The sequence below is a fragment of the Mus musculus genome, chromosome 3, assembly GCF_000001635.26.
Source record: "Mus musculus strain C57BL/6J chromosome 3, GRCm38.p6 C57BL/6J".
Lineage (NCBI taxonomy): Eukaryota > Metazoa > Chordata > Mammalia > Rodentia > Muridae > Mus > Mus musculus.
Genome location: NC_000069.6, coordinates 94,522,894 through 94,538,988, shown reverse-complemented (window position 1 = coordinate 94,538,988; position 16,095 = coordinate 94,522,894). Strand labels below are relative to the sequence as shown.

The 16,095-nt window shown below is 40.3% G+C and overlaps 1 protein-coding gene across 5 annotated transcripts in view; it reads left to right on the top strand.

Moving 5' to 3' along the window:
- Window positions 1–16,095, top strand: part of Snx27 (sorting nexin family member 27) — an 85,195-nt gene that overhangs the window by 43,748 nt on the left and 25,352 nt on the right. For all 5 annotated transcript variants that reach the window (NM_001082484.2, NM_029721.2, XM_030252876.1 and 2 more), the window contains 3 exons: window positions 7,600–7,792; window positions 10,013–10,077; window positions 14,699–14,803. In NM_001082484.2, the coding sequence (NP_001075953.1) occupies window positions 7,600–7,792; window positions 10,013–10,077; window positions 14,699–14,803 (363 nt within the window). The remainder of the gene's footprint in view (window positions 1–7,599; window positions 7,793–10,012; window positions 10,078–14,698; window positions 14,804–16,095) is intronic.

Genomic DNA, 16,095 nt, shown 5'->3' with positions numbered 1-16,095 from the left:
AACTCTGGCTGCCCTGGAAGACTATGTAGACTAAGCTGAACTCACAGAAATCTATCTGCCTCCCTAAGTGCTGGGGTTAAAGGTGTGTGCCAACATACCAGGCTTTAAAGTATGCTTTTTATAGATAGCTTTTAACTGGGTTTCTTCATGTAACTTGGTAATGTTAGTCTTTATTTGGAGTGTTAAATTATTAACAGTGTAATTATTGCTATAATCAGTTACTCCACCATCTTACTCATTTGTTCTCTAGGTCTTGACTTTTTTTTTTTTTTTCCCATTTCAACTTTTGTCTTTAAAAGGAATGAGTTATGTACGGGAGGGGGTTTGAATGCTTTATAGACAGAAAAAAAACTGCCCTAGAACCAACTTATTCATCATCATCATCATCTTCTTCATCCTTGTCTTCTTTCCTCCTCTTCCTCTTCTACCTAATTCTCTTCATCCTCCTCCTCATCTTCATCTTCCTTCTTTTTCTTGCTCTTTTCAGCCTGGTAGGTCTTGGCTATCTTTATTTTTTATTTTTTTTTAACACTTCTGCCTCCTTTTGAGTAAATAAGATAATTGTCTCTACTATTGTTTTACTAGGCGTAATTTATTGTTTTAATTTCTTAGTATTCGGAATATAGTATACATCTTAATTTATGAACTTCTAACTTTCAAATATTTTTATTTATTTATTTATTTTATTTGTATGAGGACACTGTAGCTGTCTTCAGACACACCAGAAGAGGGCATTAGATCCCATTACAGATGGTTGTGAGCTACCATGTGGTTTCTGGGAATTGAACTCAGGATCTCTGAAAGAGCAGTCAGTGCTCTTTAGCTGAGCCATCTCTCCAGCCCCCAAATATTTTATTTTATGAGTATTTGCCATACCTCCATCCTTTGTATTATTGTTATTATTCATTTACTTTTATGTTACAATTCTGTTACACTGTTAAATAATACCTTGTGGGGAGGTTGGCTGGGGTCAAACTCAGAGCCTGTGCAAGCCAGGTCAGGTCATCACTGGGCTCTACCTCCAGCCTTGGCTACCTTGGTTCTCAGATTAGGTGTGTGCACTGAGCCAGGCTCCATTTTTTTTTCCCCCCGAGACAGGGTTTCTCTGTATAGCTCTGGCTGTCCTGGAACTCACTTTGTAGAGCAGCCTGGCCTCAAACTCAGAAATCCGCCTGCCTCTGTCTTCCAAGTGCTGGGATTAAAGGCCTGCGCTACCATGCTCAGCTCAGGCTCCAATTTTTTTTTTTTTTAAGATTTATTTATTTATTATGTGAGTACACTGTAGCTGTCTTCAGACACTCCAGAAGAGTGCATCAGGTTTCCTTACGGATGGTTGTGAGCCACCATGTGGTTGCTGGGATTTGAACTCGGGACCTTTGGAAGAGTAGTCAGCGCTCTTAACCACTGAGCCATCTCTCCAGCCCAGGCTCCAATTTTTTAAAAAGATATTTTATTAATTACTATTTTTGGTGTGTGTGTGGGGGGGGAGGGGGATGTGGGGAGCATGTTCACACTGCTGTATGCTTGTGGAGGCCAGAAGACAACTTTCTGGAGCAGGTTCTTGCCTTCTACTGTGGGCTGTGAGGATCAAACTCAGGCTGGCAGGCTGACTCAGCAAGTGCTTTATACCTGCTGAGTCACTTCACTGGCCCAAAGCCAATTACTTTTTGTTGTTGTTTATTTTTCTAGACAGGGTCTCATTATATAGCTCTGACTGTCCTAGAACTCATTATGTAGAATAGGCTTGCCTCAAACTCACGGAGATTCACTGGCTTCTGCCTTCCAAGTGCACCGCTGCGCCTGGCTCTTCCCAGTTAATTCTAAAAAGACTGAAAATAGTAAGAAAAAGGAAAAAAAAGATCAATTTAACCTCATACTATTTCTGGTGTGGTTCATTACTTTGTATAAATCTAATTTTCATAAGGTATCACATTCCCTTTGCCCATAGAGCTTTAGTTATCATTTCTTTTATGCACATCTGTTATAGACAATGTGTCTGTCCTCTTCAGTTTTTGCTGGTCTGAAAAGTTTAAGAATAGAAGCTTATGTATCCCAGATGTCTTCCAAGGATGACCTTGGCCTCCTGACCCTCCTGCCTGAAGCTCTTGAGTGTTGGGATTACAATACAGGAGTGTACTCTTGGTTTATGTGATACTAGAGATCAATCCAGAGACTCACAGGGCTAGAATCTCTAGCTACTAAAACTGAACTAAAGCTCTAGTTACTGTTGGAAAAAGTTTGGAGAGACAGAGTGACTGCGAGCCTGTAATCCTAGCTCATGGGAGGCTGAGGCAAGAAAATGATTGTAAATTTAAGATCAGCATAGACTACATAGGGAATTCTAGGCCAGCCTGGGCTGTAGTGTGAGACCCCATCTCAAAAAAAAAAAAAAAAAAAGAATGAAAAAAAAAAAAGCTAGGAGAGTTTTGGTTGCTAACACTTGGGAGGCAATGCAGGTCAATTTGAGTTTGGGACCAAACTATGTACAAGTTCCAAGCTAGTGGCTGGCCTCAGACTCATAGAGAACTACCTGTCTCTGCCTCCAAGTGTCCAGTGCTAGCATTAAAGGTGTGTATCTCCCAGCTGAAAGATACTTTTATAGGATACAGAACTATGTATAGTTTAATGTTTTTCTTAATTTTTTTTTTAAATTATAAGAATGCCACACCAGCGTTGGGCGTGATGATGCACGCCTTTAATCCCAGCATTCTGGAGGCAGAGGCAGGCGGATTTCTGAGTTTGAGGACAGCCTGGTCTACAAAGTGAGTTTCAGGACAGCCAGGGCTACACAGAGAAACCCTATCTAGAAAAAACAAAAGAAAAAGAAAGAAAGAAAGAAAGAAAGAGAGAGAGAGAGAGAGAGAGAGAGAGAGAGAGAAAGAAAGCCAGCCAGCCAGCCACATCATGGGCTGGTGAGACTGGCTCAAGGGGTAAATGTGCTCACTGCCAAACCTGACACCTGAGTACAATACACAGTTTCCACAGGGTAGAAGAAGAGAACTGAATCCTGAATGTTGTCCTTTGAACCTCCCTGCACATGGCTGCACATGTGTGTGCGCACACAAACCACACACACATATGGCTGCACATGTGTGCTCACACACAAACCACACACACAACGTAGACTTTTGGTTTACATAGTTTGTGATGAGAAGTTTGCTCCGTTTATTTTTTGGTCTTTTTTATATAATATTTTAACTCCCTCTGGCTGTCTTCAAGGTTTTTTTCTTAATCTTTGATTTATGTAAGTCTTAAGATGGTTTTTCTCAGTATTTATCCTGTTTAGGGAAGCTGATTTAGTATCTTTTGTTAATTTCTTTTAAAAGATTTTTTTTAAAGATTTATTTTATGTGTATGGGTGTTTTGCCTGCATGTATGTGTGTCACATGCATACCTGTTGTTCTTGGAGACCACAGGAGGGTGTAGAATCCCTTGGAACTGGAGTTACCAAGTCACCATGTGGCTGATGAGAACTGTACCTGGGTCTTCTGGAATATCGGTCAGTGCTCTTAACTGTTGAGATGTTTCTCCTGCCTCCTCATGTCCTCCCGAGATTCCGGTTTCTTGTTTGTTAGACTGGTATTGGGCTGAAGCTTTTGGATGGCCTAGTAGCTATTCTCTTCTCTTGTTCTATCCTGTGCTCTCTTGTCTTCTTATCTTATTGGTGGTGGGCTTCAGTTCCTTTTGGGTGGCTGCTATTGCTGTTGAGAGTGGCAGCTGGGGAGGCAGCTCAGGGGTTCTCAGTGTTCTTCCATTGCTACCTGAGTGTTTATACAACAGACAAGTTCTCTTTTTTTGTTTCATTTATTTATATTTACTTACTTCCTGTTATTTGTTTGTTTATTGTGGATGTGTATGGAGGTCTGAAGACATCTCAGGAGATTTTCCACTATCTGGGTTTGTTTTTTTTTTAAGATTTACTTATTTTATTTATATGAGTACAGTGTACTTGTCTTTAGACACACCAGAAGAGGGCATCAGATCCTATTACAGATGGTTGTGAGCCACCATGTGGTTGCTGGGAATTGAACTCAGGACTTCTTGAAGAGCAGTCAGTGCTCTTAATGGCTGAGCCATCTCTCCAGCCCCACCATATGGGTTTTGAGGTGTGTGTGTACTAGACAGGGTAGTAACTTTGTATGTAGCTCAGGATGTAGCTCTGGTTTCCTGGAACTCACTGTGTCAGCCAAGGTGCCCTCGAATTCACAGAGACCTACCTGCCTCTGCCCCCAGAGTGCTGAGATTAAATGCGTGCACCAACATACCTGGCATTGTATAGCTTTTTAAAAAACACAATAAATTATAAAGTGTTGGGGTTCAAACCAAGGGCCTTGAGTATGTTGGACAAGTGGTCTATGAGTGAGGTACATCCCCAGCTAGAATAGCTCTTATTCTAGGAGTAAGATTTATTTGTTTGTTTGTTTGTTTTTCAAGACAGGATTTCTCTGTTTAACAGTCCTGGCTGTCCTGGAACTCAATTGTAGACAAGGCTGGCCTCAAACTCAAGAGATCTGTCTGCCTCAGCCTTCTGAGTGCTGGAATTAAAGGCATGCACCACCACTACCACCCTAGAACTAATTTAGTCTCTTTCCTAGAACAGGCCTTTTGTGTTCTCTTCTAAAAGCCACAAAATTCAGGGAAGTCTGGTTTTTGTTTTTGTTTGTTTGTTTTTGTTTTTTTTTTCCTGGTTGGAGGAAAGTTGAATTGTTCTAAACCCAGTGTTAACTCTGAGAGTTGTTCATTTACCTTACCCCCTGGTGAGAGTTCTTTCCTTGGGTTGCTGTTCAGTTAGAATTGAAGGTGACCTGGAGCCTGCCTGTGTTTAGCACCCTCTTGTGGTGCTTAGCCCTACAAATTTAGCTGCTTTGGCCTACTTGGTTCATGTGGCCTCCCTGAGCCATTCTTTAGAAGTTACCCAGGCAGAGATCTGCCTAGGAGTTATAGGGCTCATCTTTCTTGTTTCCTTGTCTTAGTGATCAGTTAATAGCTGCCCATTGTCTCATGTCTGGAAGAGTTGTTTGTGTTTTATGTCCAGTTTCCTATTATTTATAGTAAGAGGTTGACTATAGACCACTTGAGGACATCCAGCTTAGGTGTCCTATAAAGCATTATGTAGTATTTAGGGAAAATAAAAAATAATTTAACTGTTATTGACTTCAAAAGAAATATGACAAGTTAAAAAAGAAGAAAATGAGAAAAAAATGTCGGTGGAATTCCATATTATAGAAAAAATTTACAGTTCTCAGTAGTAAATATTGTCAAGAAGTTTTTAGATCTTTTTCTGGTTTTATTAAGACAGAGTTTGTGTGTAGACCACACTGGCCTTCCTTTTGTTTATAGTGATCCTCCTGCCTTCACTTCTTGACTGCATGCATTACCACACTCTACTTATGCTTTGTGTCCATGGGTAAAAAAAAAGTCTCCTTTGCACACAAAAGTGTTCTTTATGAAGAAGAGTGATAAATTATATTCTTAAAATTCAGAGCCTTTTGCAGTGCTTGATGGAATTGTTAGCAAGGAAGAAAGGGTTGTAATCTGAGCTAGGTATAGTGGCCCAGCCCTAGAGAGGTGGGAATGGGAGAATCAGGAGTTGAAGGCCAGCTGCAGCTACACAGTGAGTTCTATGTGAGACTGTCGTAAGACAGACACCTAAAAACTAAATATAAAGAATAAAACCAGGTATTTGAAAGACCCTTAAATAAAGTAAAAACAATGAAAATGAGAGAAGATATTCACACTGTGAACATGTGAAAAACATATGTCAGCCACAACAACAAAAGGCTGGGCATGGTGGCACATTGCACATTGCATCTGGGAGGCATGAGCTAGAGGATCTTAAGTTTGAAGCTAGCCTGTGCTATACATTGAGACCTTGTCTCAAAAACAAACAAAAATTCTGGTAGAAAAACCACATAGAGCTGGAAGTGGTAGCTTGTTCTTTTGACTCTAGCAGGAAAATCACTTGAGCTCAGAAGTTTGGGGTCAACTGGGCAACATAGTGAGACAGACAAATCACGGACTCAACAAGTCCGTGAAAAATGCACACAAATTCAATGTAATAGTAGGTGAACCACAACAATTGGTATTTCACAAAAAAAGTGGCTGGGCCTGGTGGAGTGCACCTTTAGTTCTAGCACTCGGAAGGCAGAGGCAGGCAGATCAAGGCCAGTGTGGTCTACGAAGTGAGTTTCTGGACAGCCAGGGCTACACAGAGAAACCCTGTCTCAGAAAAATTAAAACAAAAAACAAAAACAAAACAAAAAGGGATACTTGGACAATAAATAGAAAGAAAATTTTCATCATAGAGAAGCTTTGAATGTTAAAAGATGTTCTAGCATTTGGATGTTTTAAAGAGACTGAACTTTTAAAGACTAGTGCTGTTTTAATTTTTATTTTTTTATTCCTGAGACACGGTTTCTGTGTGTAGCCCTGGCTGTCCTGGAACTCACTCACTCTGTAGACCAGGGTGGTGTGAGACTTAGAGATTAAACACATACGCCTCCAGGCCCAGTTGACTGTGGACTTTTAAAAGTTAGAATGTTTTAGATTGTGATGTTGATATTAATATGGGGTCTTGGAGATGAAGTTATTTATTAGTGTGACATGCTGATAAGGGGCCAACTGTCCTGACTAGTAACTTTGGAAAAATAAATTAGAACTATGCAGAAGCCTTTTCACATTCATTCCATCGGCAGAAATGCATTTCTTCTCACACGTCCCAGGCTGGCCTTGAATTTGCTGTCTAGCTGCAGATGATTCCTGAATGGTGAGATTATGGGTATGCCCCACCACGCCTGTTTATGTGGTCCTGGGGATCAAATTCAGGGTTCCTGCATGCTAGGCAAGCACTCTACCGATTATACTTCCTCCCCAGACCCTAAAAAGATTTTTTCCTTAGGAGTATAGGTTGTAACAAATCTTACAGCTTGGCTGGACATTGTTTCGTGAGGCTAAAATGTACTTATCTTTAAATCCTCAGTCCAGTTTTCATCTCTGAATATACAACAGGAGACATGCATAGAAACGTTTATAGCAGCATTGTTCACATTGCTAGCTTAATTCAGAAATAACCCAAATGCCAACAATGAGAGAAGAAATAAAACAAAATGACCATAGGGTTGATGAGATGGCCAAGCAAGTACAGGCCACCTAGCCAGAAAACCTGACTTTTCCTGGGACCCACACAATAGAAAGAGTTGATTCCCCCAAGTTGTTCCCAGACCACCTTTGAAATGACTGTAGAGCTAGGTAGTGTGAGCTACACGTATGTCAGCCAAGTCATGCTGTTCTATAGTAAATCCTAACTTTTCTTTTCCTTCCTTAGCTTGCTTGTTCACTCATTGCATTCATTGCAATGGTTCTGAGAAACTTTTGCCTTTCTGGAAAACCTAGTAATTGCCTTTGAAGGTATTTAGATATTAAAGAAACTGGTAAAATGAGATCATACCTCCTCAAAAAGAGTAGTTTTCTTGTACATAGAACTTTTGCCATGTTTATTAAAATGGCTGTGAACATTTTTTGTGTAGTGCATAGAAATAGACCTAGCCACTATGCACCTGGCTTTAGATGACTGTGAATTCTTTGTTCCTGTCTCACCAGGTATACAATGTTTACATGGCTGGGAGGCAGCTGTGTTCTAAGCGGTACCGGGAGTTTGCCATACTGCACCAAAACCTGAAGAGAGAATTTGCCAACTTTACATTTCCTCGACTTCCAGGAAAGTGGCCATTCTCATTATCAGAACAACAATTGGATGCCCGGCGTCGTGGGTTGGAAGAATATCTAGAAAAGGGTAAGCGATGCTTCATTTCTCAGCAGGTAAAGGCACTTGCCACCAAAGCTAATGACCTGAGGTAGAAGAAAAGCAACTCACACAGGCTGTCCTATCACCACCGTTTATTTGCAATGATGGGTTTGTGCCCTACCCAAACGGGTGAATAAATAAATGTAAGTTTTAAAAATGTTCAAAAGGGCTGGGCGGTAGTGGCGCACACCTTTAATCTCAGCACTTGGGAGGCAGAGGCAGGTGGATTTCTGAGTTCAAGGCCAGCCTAGTCTACAGAGTGAGTTCCAGGACAGCCAGGGCTACACAGAAATACCCTGTCTCGAAAAACTAAAAAAAAAAAAAAAAAAAAAAAAAGTTCAGAAGGTAAGCTAGTCCATTAAACTTTACTATGCTGAATGGGTGTAGATTCTAATTCCTAAATTGCATAGCTGTGTTTCCTAAACATCAGTAGTGCAAGGAAGTCATGTTCCTGATAAGAAGTGTTGAATGATCTGGGCCCTGAAGGCAAGGCTGAAATGTTCTCTATGGTGATAGTACCCTGCTTTGCTAGCTTGCAGAGAACCTCATAACAGAAAAATGAAGTTGTTGGTGGCCCTTCATGGTCTTTTATTTATAGGGTTGTATTTACCTATAAATACATTACTATGGTGCATTGATGATTCTTGGTTCATTGGGGTGTCCTGTATAGAAATTCTTTATTCCTTCTACAGCTGTTCCTGTATAGGTTTATCTGTTGACAATCTAAAGTCTCCTTATTCTCAATAGGGAGAATTAATAAAGCTTCCAAATGATAATTTAGGGTTGTATGGATGTAGTACTGTGATATTTGTTTCTCTAGAAAGGTATAGAAATGACACAGATCTGAAAACATGTAATCTTGTGGTTGTGAAAAGACACTTGCCTGGCTGTATTATAGCTATATAGCTTGCTAACGGTGTGTCTTAATTACATTTCTATTGCTTTGAAGAGACACTATAACCAAGTTATATTATTTTAAATGCTTATAAAAGAAAGCATTTAATTGGGGGCTTGCTACAGTTTGAGAGGGTGAGTCTATGACCATCATGATGGCAGGGATACAGTGGCAGGCAGGCCAGCAACTGGACAGGGAGGGCTCTGGAGCCCATAGTTGAGAGCTTACATCTCGTCCGCAAGAGAGACTGGATCTGGTGTAAGTTGTAGAAATCCCCAAACCCACCCTCAGTGTCACACTTCTTTCAACAAGGCCACATACCCCAGTCCCCACCAGACAGTTTCAACAACTGGGAATGAAACATTCAAACACATGAGCCTATGGGAACCATTCTCACTCAGATCACCACACTATGTAATAGGGTTTTTTTTTTAGAATATTAGTTTAAAAGAATAACTGTAAAGACTAATTGTCAGAATTCAATTAAAACAAACAACCCAACCTACTTTGGCAGTGAACTTTCTTCCTGAAAAGCTGCTTCCTGAAAGTAGTGGAACCCCTGTTTTTACCTTTTCCTAAAGTAAACTGGCCCCTTGAATACGCTATAAGGATGTTAGGTAGAGCACTTTAAAAATGCAGTAACATTGTCAATGTAACTTACCATCCTTGGGGTGGAGAGCTACCCTAGATTAATTAGATAACTAGTTACTTAGTTACCTGCCTCCCTCCTCTTCATTTGTTCTTACTCTCCCTGTGTCTTGCTCTCTGTGTCCCTCTGTCTTCTGTCTGTCTATATCTTTATATTTCCTTTTATTGTACTGTTCTATACCATATTTAGATGAATTTTGCCAGGCCTTAAGATTCATATCCTAAGGATACACATATTAGGTTATAGTTGCCTGCTGCTAATTTAAATTGTTCTGTGTTCACTCCCACCCTCACATCTTGAGATGTGTCTCCGTATAGACCTTGGCTGTCCTGGGACTCAGCTTGTAGACCAGGTTGGCCTCGACCTTACAGAGATTACCTGTCTCTGCCTCCTGAGTGTGGCGATTAAAAGCATGAGCCACCACTGCAAGGCTTTGTCTACTTTTTTTATACAAGGTTTTGCTGTATAGCCCAGGTTAGTCTAGAAGTCACTCTGAAGATCAAGCTGACCTTGAACTTGCAGCAAACTTTCTGCTTCAGTTTCTGAAGTACTAAAATTGCAGATAGGTATGAACTTGCTTTGCCCTGATGATTTAAATGGAAGCTTTTTGATATATTCTTTATATTCCTGGTTTAGGGCCTGATACTATCTTTGTTTTCTACAGTGTGTTCAATCCGAGTCATTGGTGAGAGTGACATCATGCAGGAATTCCTGTCTGAGTCTGATGAGGTAGGTGATCACTCCCTTCCCTGATCATTTCTTGCTGAGCTCATTTTGGGAAAAAATATAGATAATGTTTGTGAGATGAATTACAATCAACTCTGTGAATGAGTGGATTTCTCCCGTTTCCTTTCCGTGCGTATCTACCCTTTAATACCTAGAACCAGGTTCACCTTCTCTGTTTTTTGTTTTAATGATTTTTGTTTTAGTTATGCTATAAAATAATAACCTTCATTCTGGTATTTTCAATCACATATGTATGTGCAGATGCACATGTCACCATATTTTGCCCATGTTCCCTCCCCATGTTGTTCTTGTCACTTCCCTCTGGCCATCTTCTCTGCTCCAAGGACTCCCTCCTGCTTTGGTCTTTCATTTATATTTATGCATTCAAGTCTAGAGTCTGCACAGGAGAGAAAAATGGGATGCAATCTTTGTTTCCTTCTGTATTAACTCTCTTTTGTTCCCTTTCGTGTTCTGTACATGTGTTAAAATTGAATTTCAAGTATGAGAGAGCTTGCTGTCTTCCCTTTGAGTCTGGCTGATTTGGATTGTGGTGATCTCTAGCTCCGCCCGTTTTCCTTGTGCGCCTTCTGTTCTCCTCTCAGCTGGAGCTAGAGACACTCGCTCCTCTTCAGTGTGCTGATCCTCTGTGTGTCTACCTGTCAGTCTCCCTTTTGCTTGCTGGTTTTGAAGTTATTTTAAAGGTAATTTTTTTCATCTGGTGACAAGCAGTGGTTATTCTGGACCTGCACGTTGGTAAATTGTATTTCTTGAGATTCAAGTCTCTCTCTGTGTTTCTGAGGTACTGTTATGATTATTTCTACATTGTCTGACAGACCCTGATCATCAGCAAACATGGTGACTTACTCTATCTATAATGCTGTAAAATTATGTACAAGTGACACAGTGGCTGGCTGATCTCAGAGCCCCTGAGGCTTTGGGTTTAGGAGTCTCTTTTTATGGATATGTGGCAGGACTAATTGACAGTTCATTGCCATAATTCCACTGCTGTGAGAAAAGGCTGGAGTCCTCTGCTCTCTCTCTTCCCTCTTCTCCCTTCCGTTCTCCTTCCCCTTTCTCTCCTCTCTTCTTCCTTCCTCCTCTTCCCTCCCCTCTCCTTTTCTTCTTTCCCCTCTCCTTTCTTCTCCCCTCCTCTTCTCCACCTCTTTGCTTTTCTGTCTCTAAATAAAAGCATGGCTCATCTTCTCCATTCACAGCTAAGCTTCTTTTTTTTAAAAAGATTTATTTTATGTTTATGAGTACACTGTAGCTGTACAGATGGTTGTGAGCCTTCATATGGTTGTTGGGAATTGAATTTAGGACTTTTGCTCGCTCTGGTCAACTCCGTTCGCTCAGTCCCCTGACTGCTCTGGCCCAAAGATGTATTTATTATAAGTACACTGTAGCTGACTTCAGACATACCAGAAGAGGGTGTCAGATCTCATTACAGATGGTTGTGAGCCACCATGTGATTGCTGGGATTTGAACTCAGGACCTTCGGAAGAGCAGGCAGTGTTCTTACCCACTGAGCCATCTCTCCAGCCCACGCTAAGCTTCTTAAAGGATGTTCTATTTTACTGCCATTTCCCTACTTAAAAGTTTGAAACTTTTCCACAGTTTTTAGGATTCAGTTTGAACTCTTACAGTGGCACTCATTAGGCCCATCATGACCTGGTCTCTCTTCATCTCTCTCTAATCTCATTCCCTACCATTGTTTGATACATCTTTAGTCCATACATTCATACATGCCAACAAAAGGTTCTGCCAATGTGCCACATCTCCAAATCTACGAAATACATTTTCATCATTTATTATTTGTTATATGTATATTCTGTACAGTCAGTACAGTGCATTACAACATGGTAGACAACTTGGGAAACAGTTGGTTCCTTTCTTCCACCATGTGGGTTTTGGGGACCAAACTCATCAAGGACATCAAGTTTAGTGCAGTGCCTTTATCAGCTGAGCCAATCTACTGGCCTTCTCATTGGCCATGGAGTACTGTTGATTTCCTTAATCCATTCTGTCCTTCTCTAGCATTTATGGCCTCTTTCAGGGAACTTCCCTCACTTCATTCCGTGCTGTCCTTTCCTTCACTGATCCTTTACAGCATGTCAAAGGTCACTCCTCTCTGACCTGCAGTCTGGGCCTCTGTACTTTTCAGCAGTCTTTATCAGCTCCCCTTGCAATCCCTTATGCCCTGCTCTGTTTGTCTTGGGAATGGAATCTATTCTTTGTTACTTTGACTTTTCTCATTCATTGTAATGCAGAGGCAGCTTCTAATCTGCCATTTTCCTGGTTTACTTCTTTGAAGTCTTTCCTGATGACTCAAGTTATCAACTTTTCGTCTAGAAAGAACTTCTACAGTTAGTATAACTCAGTCATCATTTTATTGCCATCTCATTTTTAATTTTTATTCATATAATCAGTTTGTCACTTTATATTTTTAGCTTACAAGAGTGTGTGAGCTACCAGTAGGTAAGAGCTAAATATTGATTATCTTTATATTCCCAGTGCCTTACTTACCACAGCATCACGCATGGTGGAGGTGCTTAATAAGTATTAACTGGCTAGAAGGATGAGTATGTAATACTGTTATCCAGCAATTATTCTTTATGTATATATCTTGCTTTCCCAGACTAGATTATAGGTTTCTTGTAGATAAGGGTATAAAGTATAGTAGTACCCTCTCTTTATCCATGGTTTTACTTTCTACAGTTTGTTACCTGTTGTCAGCCATGGTCTCAACATATAAAATACAATATTTTAGAAGTAAATATTATGTAAACTTCAAATTGTATGGTATTCTGAGAACCACAATAAAGCTTTATGTCTATTCCATGCTGTCCCATTTGGGACCTGAATGGTCTGTCCAATATGTCTCCTCTGTATCTGCTACCTATCTGGTAGTCACCTAGGAGTTTGGCCAGTCTTCAGATTGCCTGCACTGGCATCGCTTCCTGGCTGTATTCAAATAACTCTCAACCCTTCAAAGCAAGAGTGGTTTTCTTAGCAACACATAGATCCAAGAGAGCCATAGAGTACTTGCCTTGCAACAATAAGAAAAAGAATTCTGATAAGATTGCTAAGGTCTGAGAGGATGTCTCTTCTGTCAATGAAATTATGGGCAAGAAAAAATAAATTTATGCTGGTTTTGCTGAAGCACCTTAAACTGTAAAAGTTACAGCCACAGTACATGACAACTGCTTAGTGCAGGTGGGGACAGCATGCATTAAGTGTTTCAATACTAACCATGTTTCCTGGCATCTCCTGTGGATCTTAGAACTTAACCCCTGTGAGTAAGGAGGAAGCTATCATAATGCTTAGTGTGCTTTTAAGCAAAGAGTAGAATGTTTTTAATGGTCAATGAGAATGAATTTATTCCTAGGTGATTATTTTTCAGTAATAAAAATTAGAAGATCAAAATCTATTAGAAGTTGGGTATGGTGGTTCATTCCTATAATCCCAGCATTCTAGAGACCAAGGGAGGAAGATGGATGTCCTTCAGTTCATGGTGTGTACCTTGGCTGCAAGGCAAAACTGTGTCTCAAAAACCAAAACAAAACAAAAACAAAAAAGACAAAAAATAAACTATTAGAAACATATGTTGAGGCTACAAAGGGTTCAGCTGTTTAGGAACATTTGCTGCTCATGCAGAGGACCTGGGTTCAGCTCCCAGCAAGTAAATCTGCCCAAGGTCTTCCTGACCTCTGTAAGTACTGGGCACACACATGCACACACAAACACACATGTAGGCAGCACCCAAACACATAAAATAAACCTAAAAAATTAAAAAATGAAATATGTGTTATTCTCAAAAGCAATGAGAATTGTGGGGGTGTTTGTTTGTTGTGTGGGTTTGTGGTGTGCGCGTGTGTGGTTCTAGAGCCCTAAACATTCTAGGCAAGTGTTCTCACACTGAGCAATGTCCCCAACTCTGTAAGTTTTTATTTTTATTTGTTTGTTTGTTTGTTTGTTTGTTTTTGGTGTTTTGAGACAGGGTTTCTCTGTATAGCCCTGGCTGTCCTGGAACTCACTTTGTAGAGCAGAACTCAGAAATCCACCTGCCTCTGCCTCCCGAGTGCTGGGATTAAAGGCATGCGCCACCACACCTGGCTTAAGTGTTTATTTTTAATTAAATAGAGTAAGAATTGTATAGTCTTAGCTAGAATATTGGTAATGACACAATTTACATCTCAAAGTCTATTGCACATTTTGAAGATGGTCTGATTATATCAAGGTTCAGAAAGGACATCAGCATGTGCCTTTAGCCCATGTAAGCTGCCGACTTATTCAACCAGTGTTGAGACATCTCCTGTCTCCTGTTTCTTACTCCTTTGTAAGTTCTAAATGGAGTGACAAGAGTGAACTGAAATCTCATCTGGGCTTCACCTAGACTGTTTCACCTAGGCAGGATTCTATTTTGAAGTGGCAACGTATCTGTTCATCTTAGAGGATAACTTCTACAACCTAAAGCCAGCTTTATGAGTTGTAAATATATAAACTTTTAAGACTTAATTTTTTCTCAATTTAATAGAATTTACTTTCTGTCTCATGTTAAATATTATTTAGCTAGCATGTAGCAAGGAGAATGAAGATTTAATACAAATTCTTTCTCTTCCTTTAGAATTACAATGGTGTGTCTGATGTAGAACTGAGAGTAGCACTACCGGATGGAACAACGGTTACTGTCAGAGTTAAGAAGAACAGTACTACAGACCAAGTGTACCAGGTAAAGCCAACTTACATTGGATGATGCGAAACTAAGAAACAAATTAAATGAGTTAGTACATACAAAATGTGCAGAGTACACTTATTAATTCATGTTACTACTATGAAGTTAACTTTGTCCTTCTTAAAAGAAAGGTGTATGAGAACTGAGTATATGGCATGTGCTTGTAATCTCAGTGCCTAGGAGGCTAAGGCAAGAATTCTGCAAGTACTAGAATATTCAGGAGTATAAAACAAAACCTTGTATTTTTTTTTAAAAGTGCAGTAAATACCCCAGAGTGCAATGGTTATAATTAACTGTTCTTCCTCTTTTGTTGTTGTTGTTATTAAAAAAAAAATACAACTTTTTTTAAAAAAGTGTGTTTGTGTGTGCATTTGTGGAAGCTGGGGGTCACATTGATGTCTTCCTAAACATTGATTGTCCTCTATCACTTTCTGGCTTACTCTTGAGACAGAATCTCTAGACTGGTGGTCAGCACACTCCAGCAGTCCCCCTGGTTTCACCCCAGTAGTGCTGGGGTTACGATCTTGAGTGCATATAGGTTTGTGCTCACCTTTTTATTTTCGTTGCTGGTGGGGCGGGGAGCAAGTTTCAAACTCAGATTCTCATGTTTGCTAGCAAGTGTTCTCACCCACTAAGCCATCTTTCTAGTCCCTTATAAAAGAATAAAACCTTTGTGTGTGGCCGTGTGTGTATATATGTTTGTGTTACATGTATATGTGCCTGTGGACCTCCACAGGTGTACCTGTATGTTCAGAAGTACATGCATGTATGCGTGCTGTGGAAGCCAGAGGTTGACACTAGGTGTCTTCCTAGATTGCTTCCCCACCTTACAGACTAAGGCAAGGACTTTTGCTAAACTGGAGCTTGGTGATTTGGCTAGTGTTTCTGGCCAATTTGAGCTAGGAACTCCTTGTCTCTGCCTCCTGGGGGCTTGGATTACAGGTAGTCCTTACAGCTCCCAGCATTTATGTGGGCACTAGAGATCTGAACTGTGTTTCTCACATTTGCACTGCAAGTGTTTTTCCCACAAAGCTATTTTTCCAGCCCTGTAAAATACTTTTTCAAACATATATAAAATCAGAATAGAATCAAATCATAAATTTCCCTATATACTTATTCTTATGATGTGAGCTATGGAACCCGGGGACATGGGCATGCTGCGAAAGTGCTCTACTCCCCATCCCTTCATTGGTCATACTTAGTAACAGTCAAGATCTTGCCACACATACATCATGTATCCTCTTTTCCTTTCCCTCTAAGGTTTTTGTTTTTTAAGCAAGCACCATGGT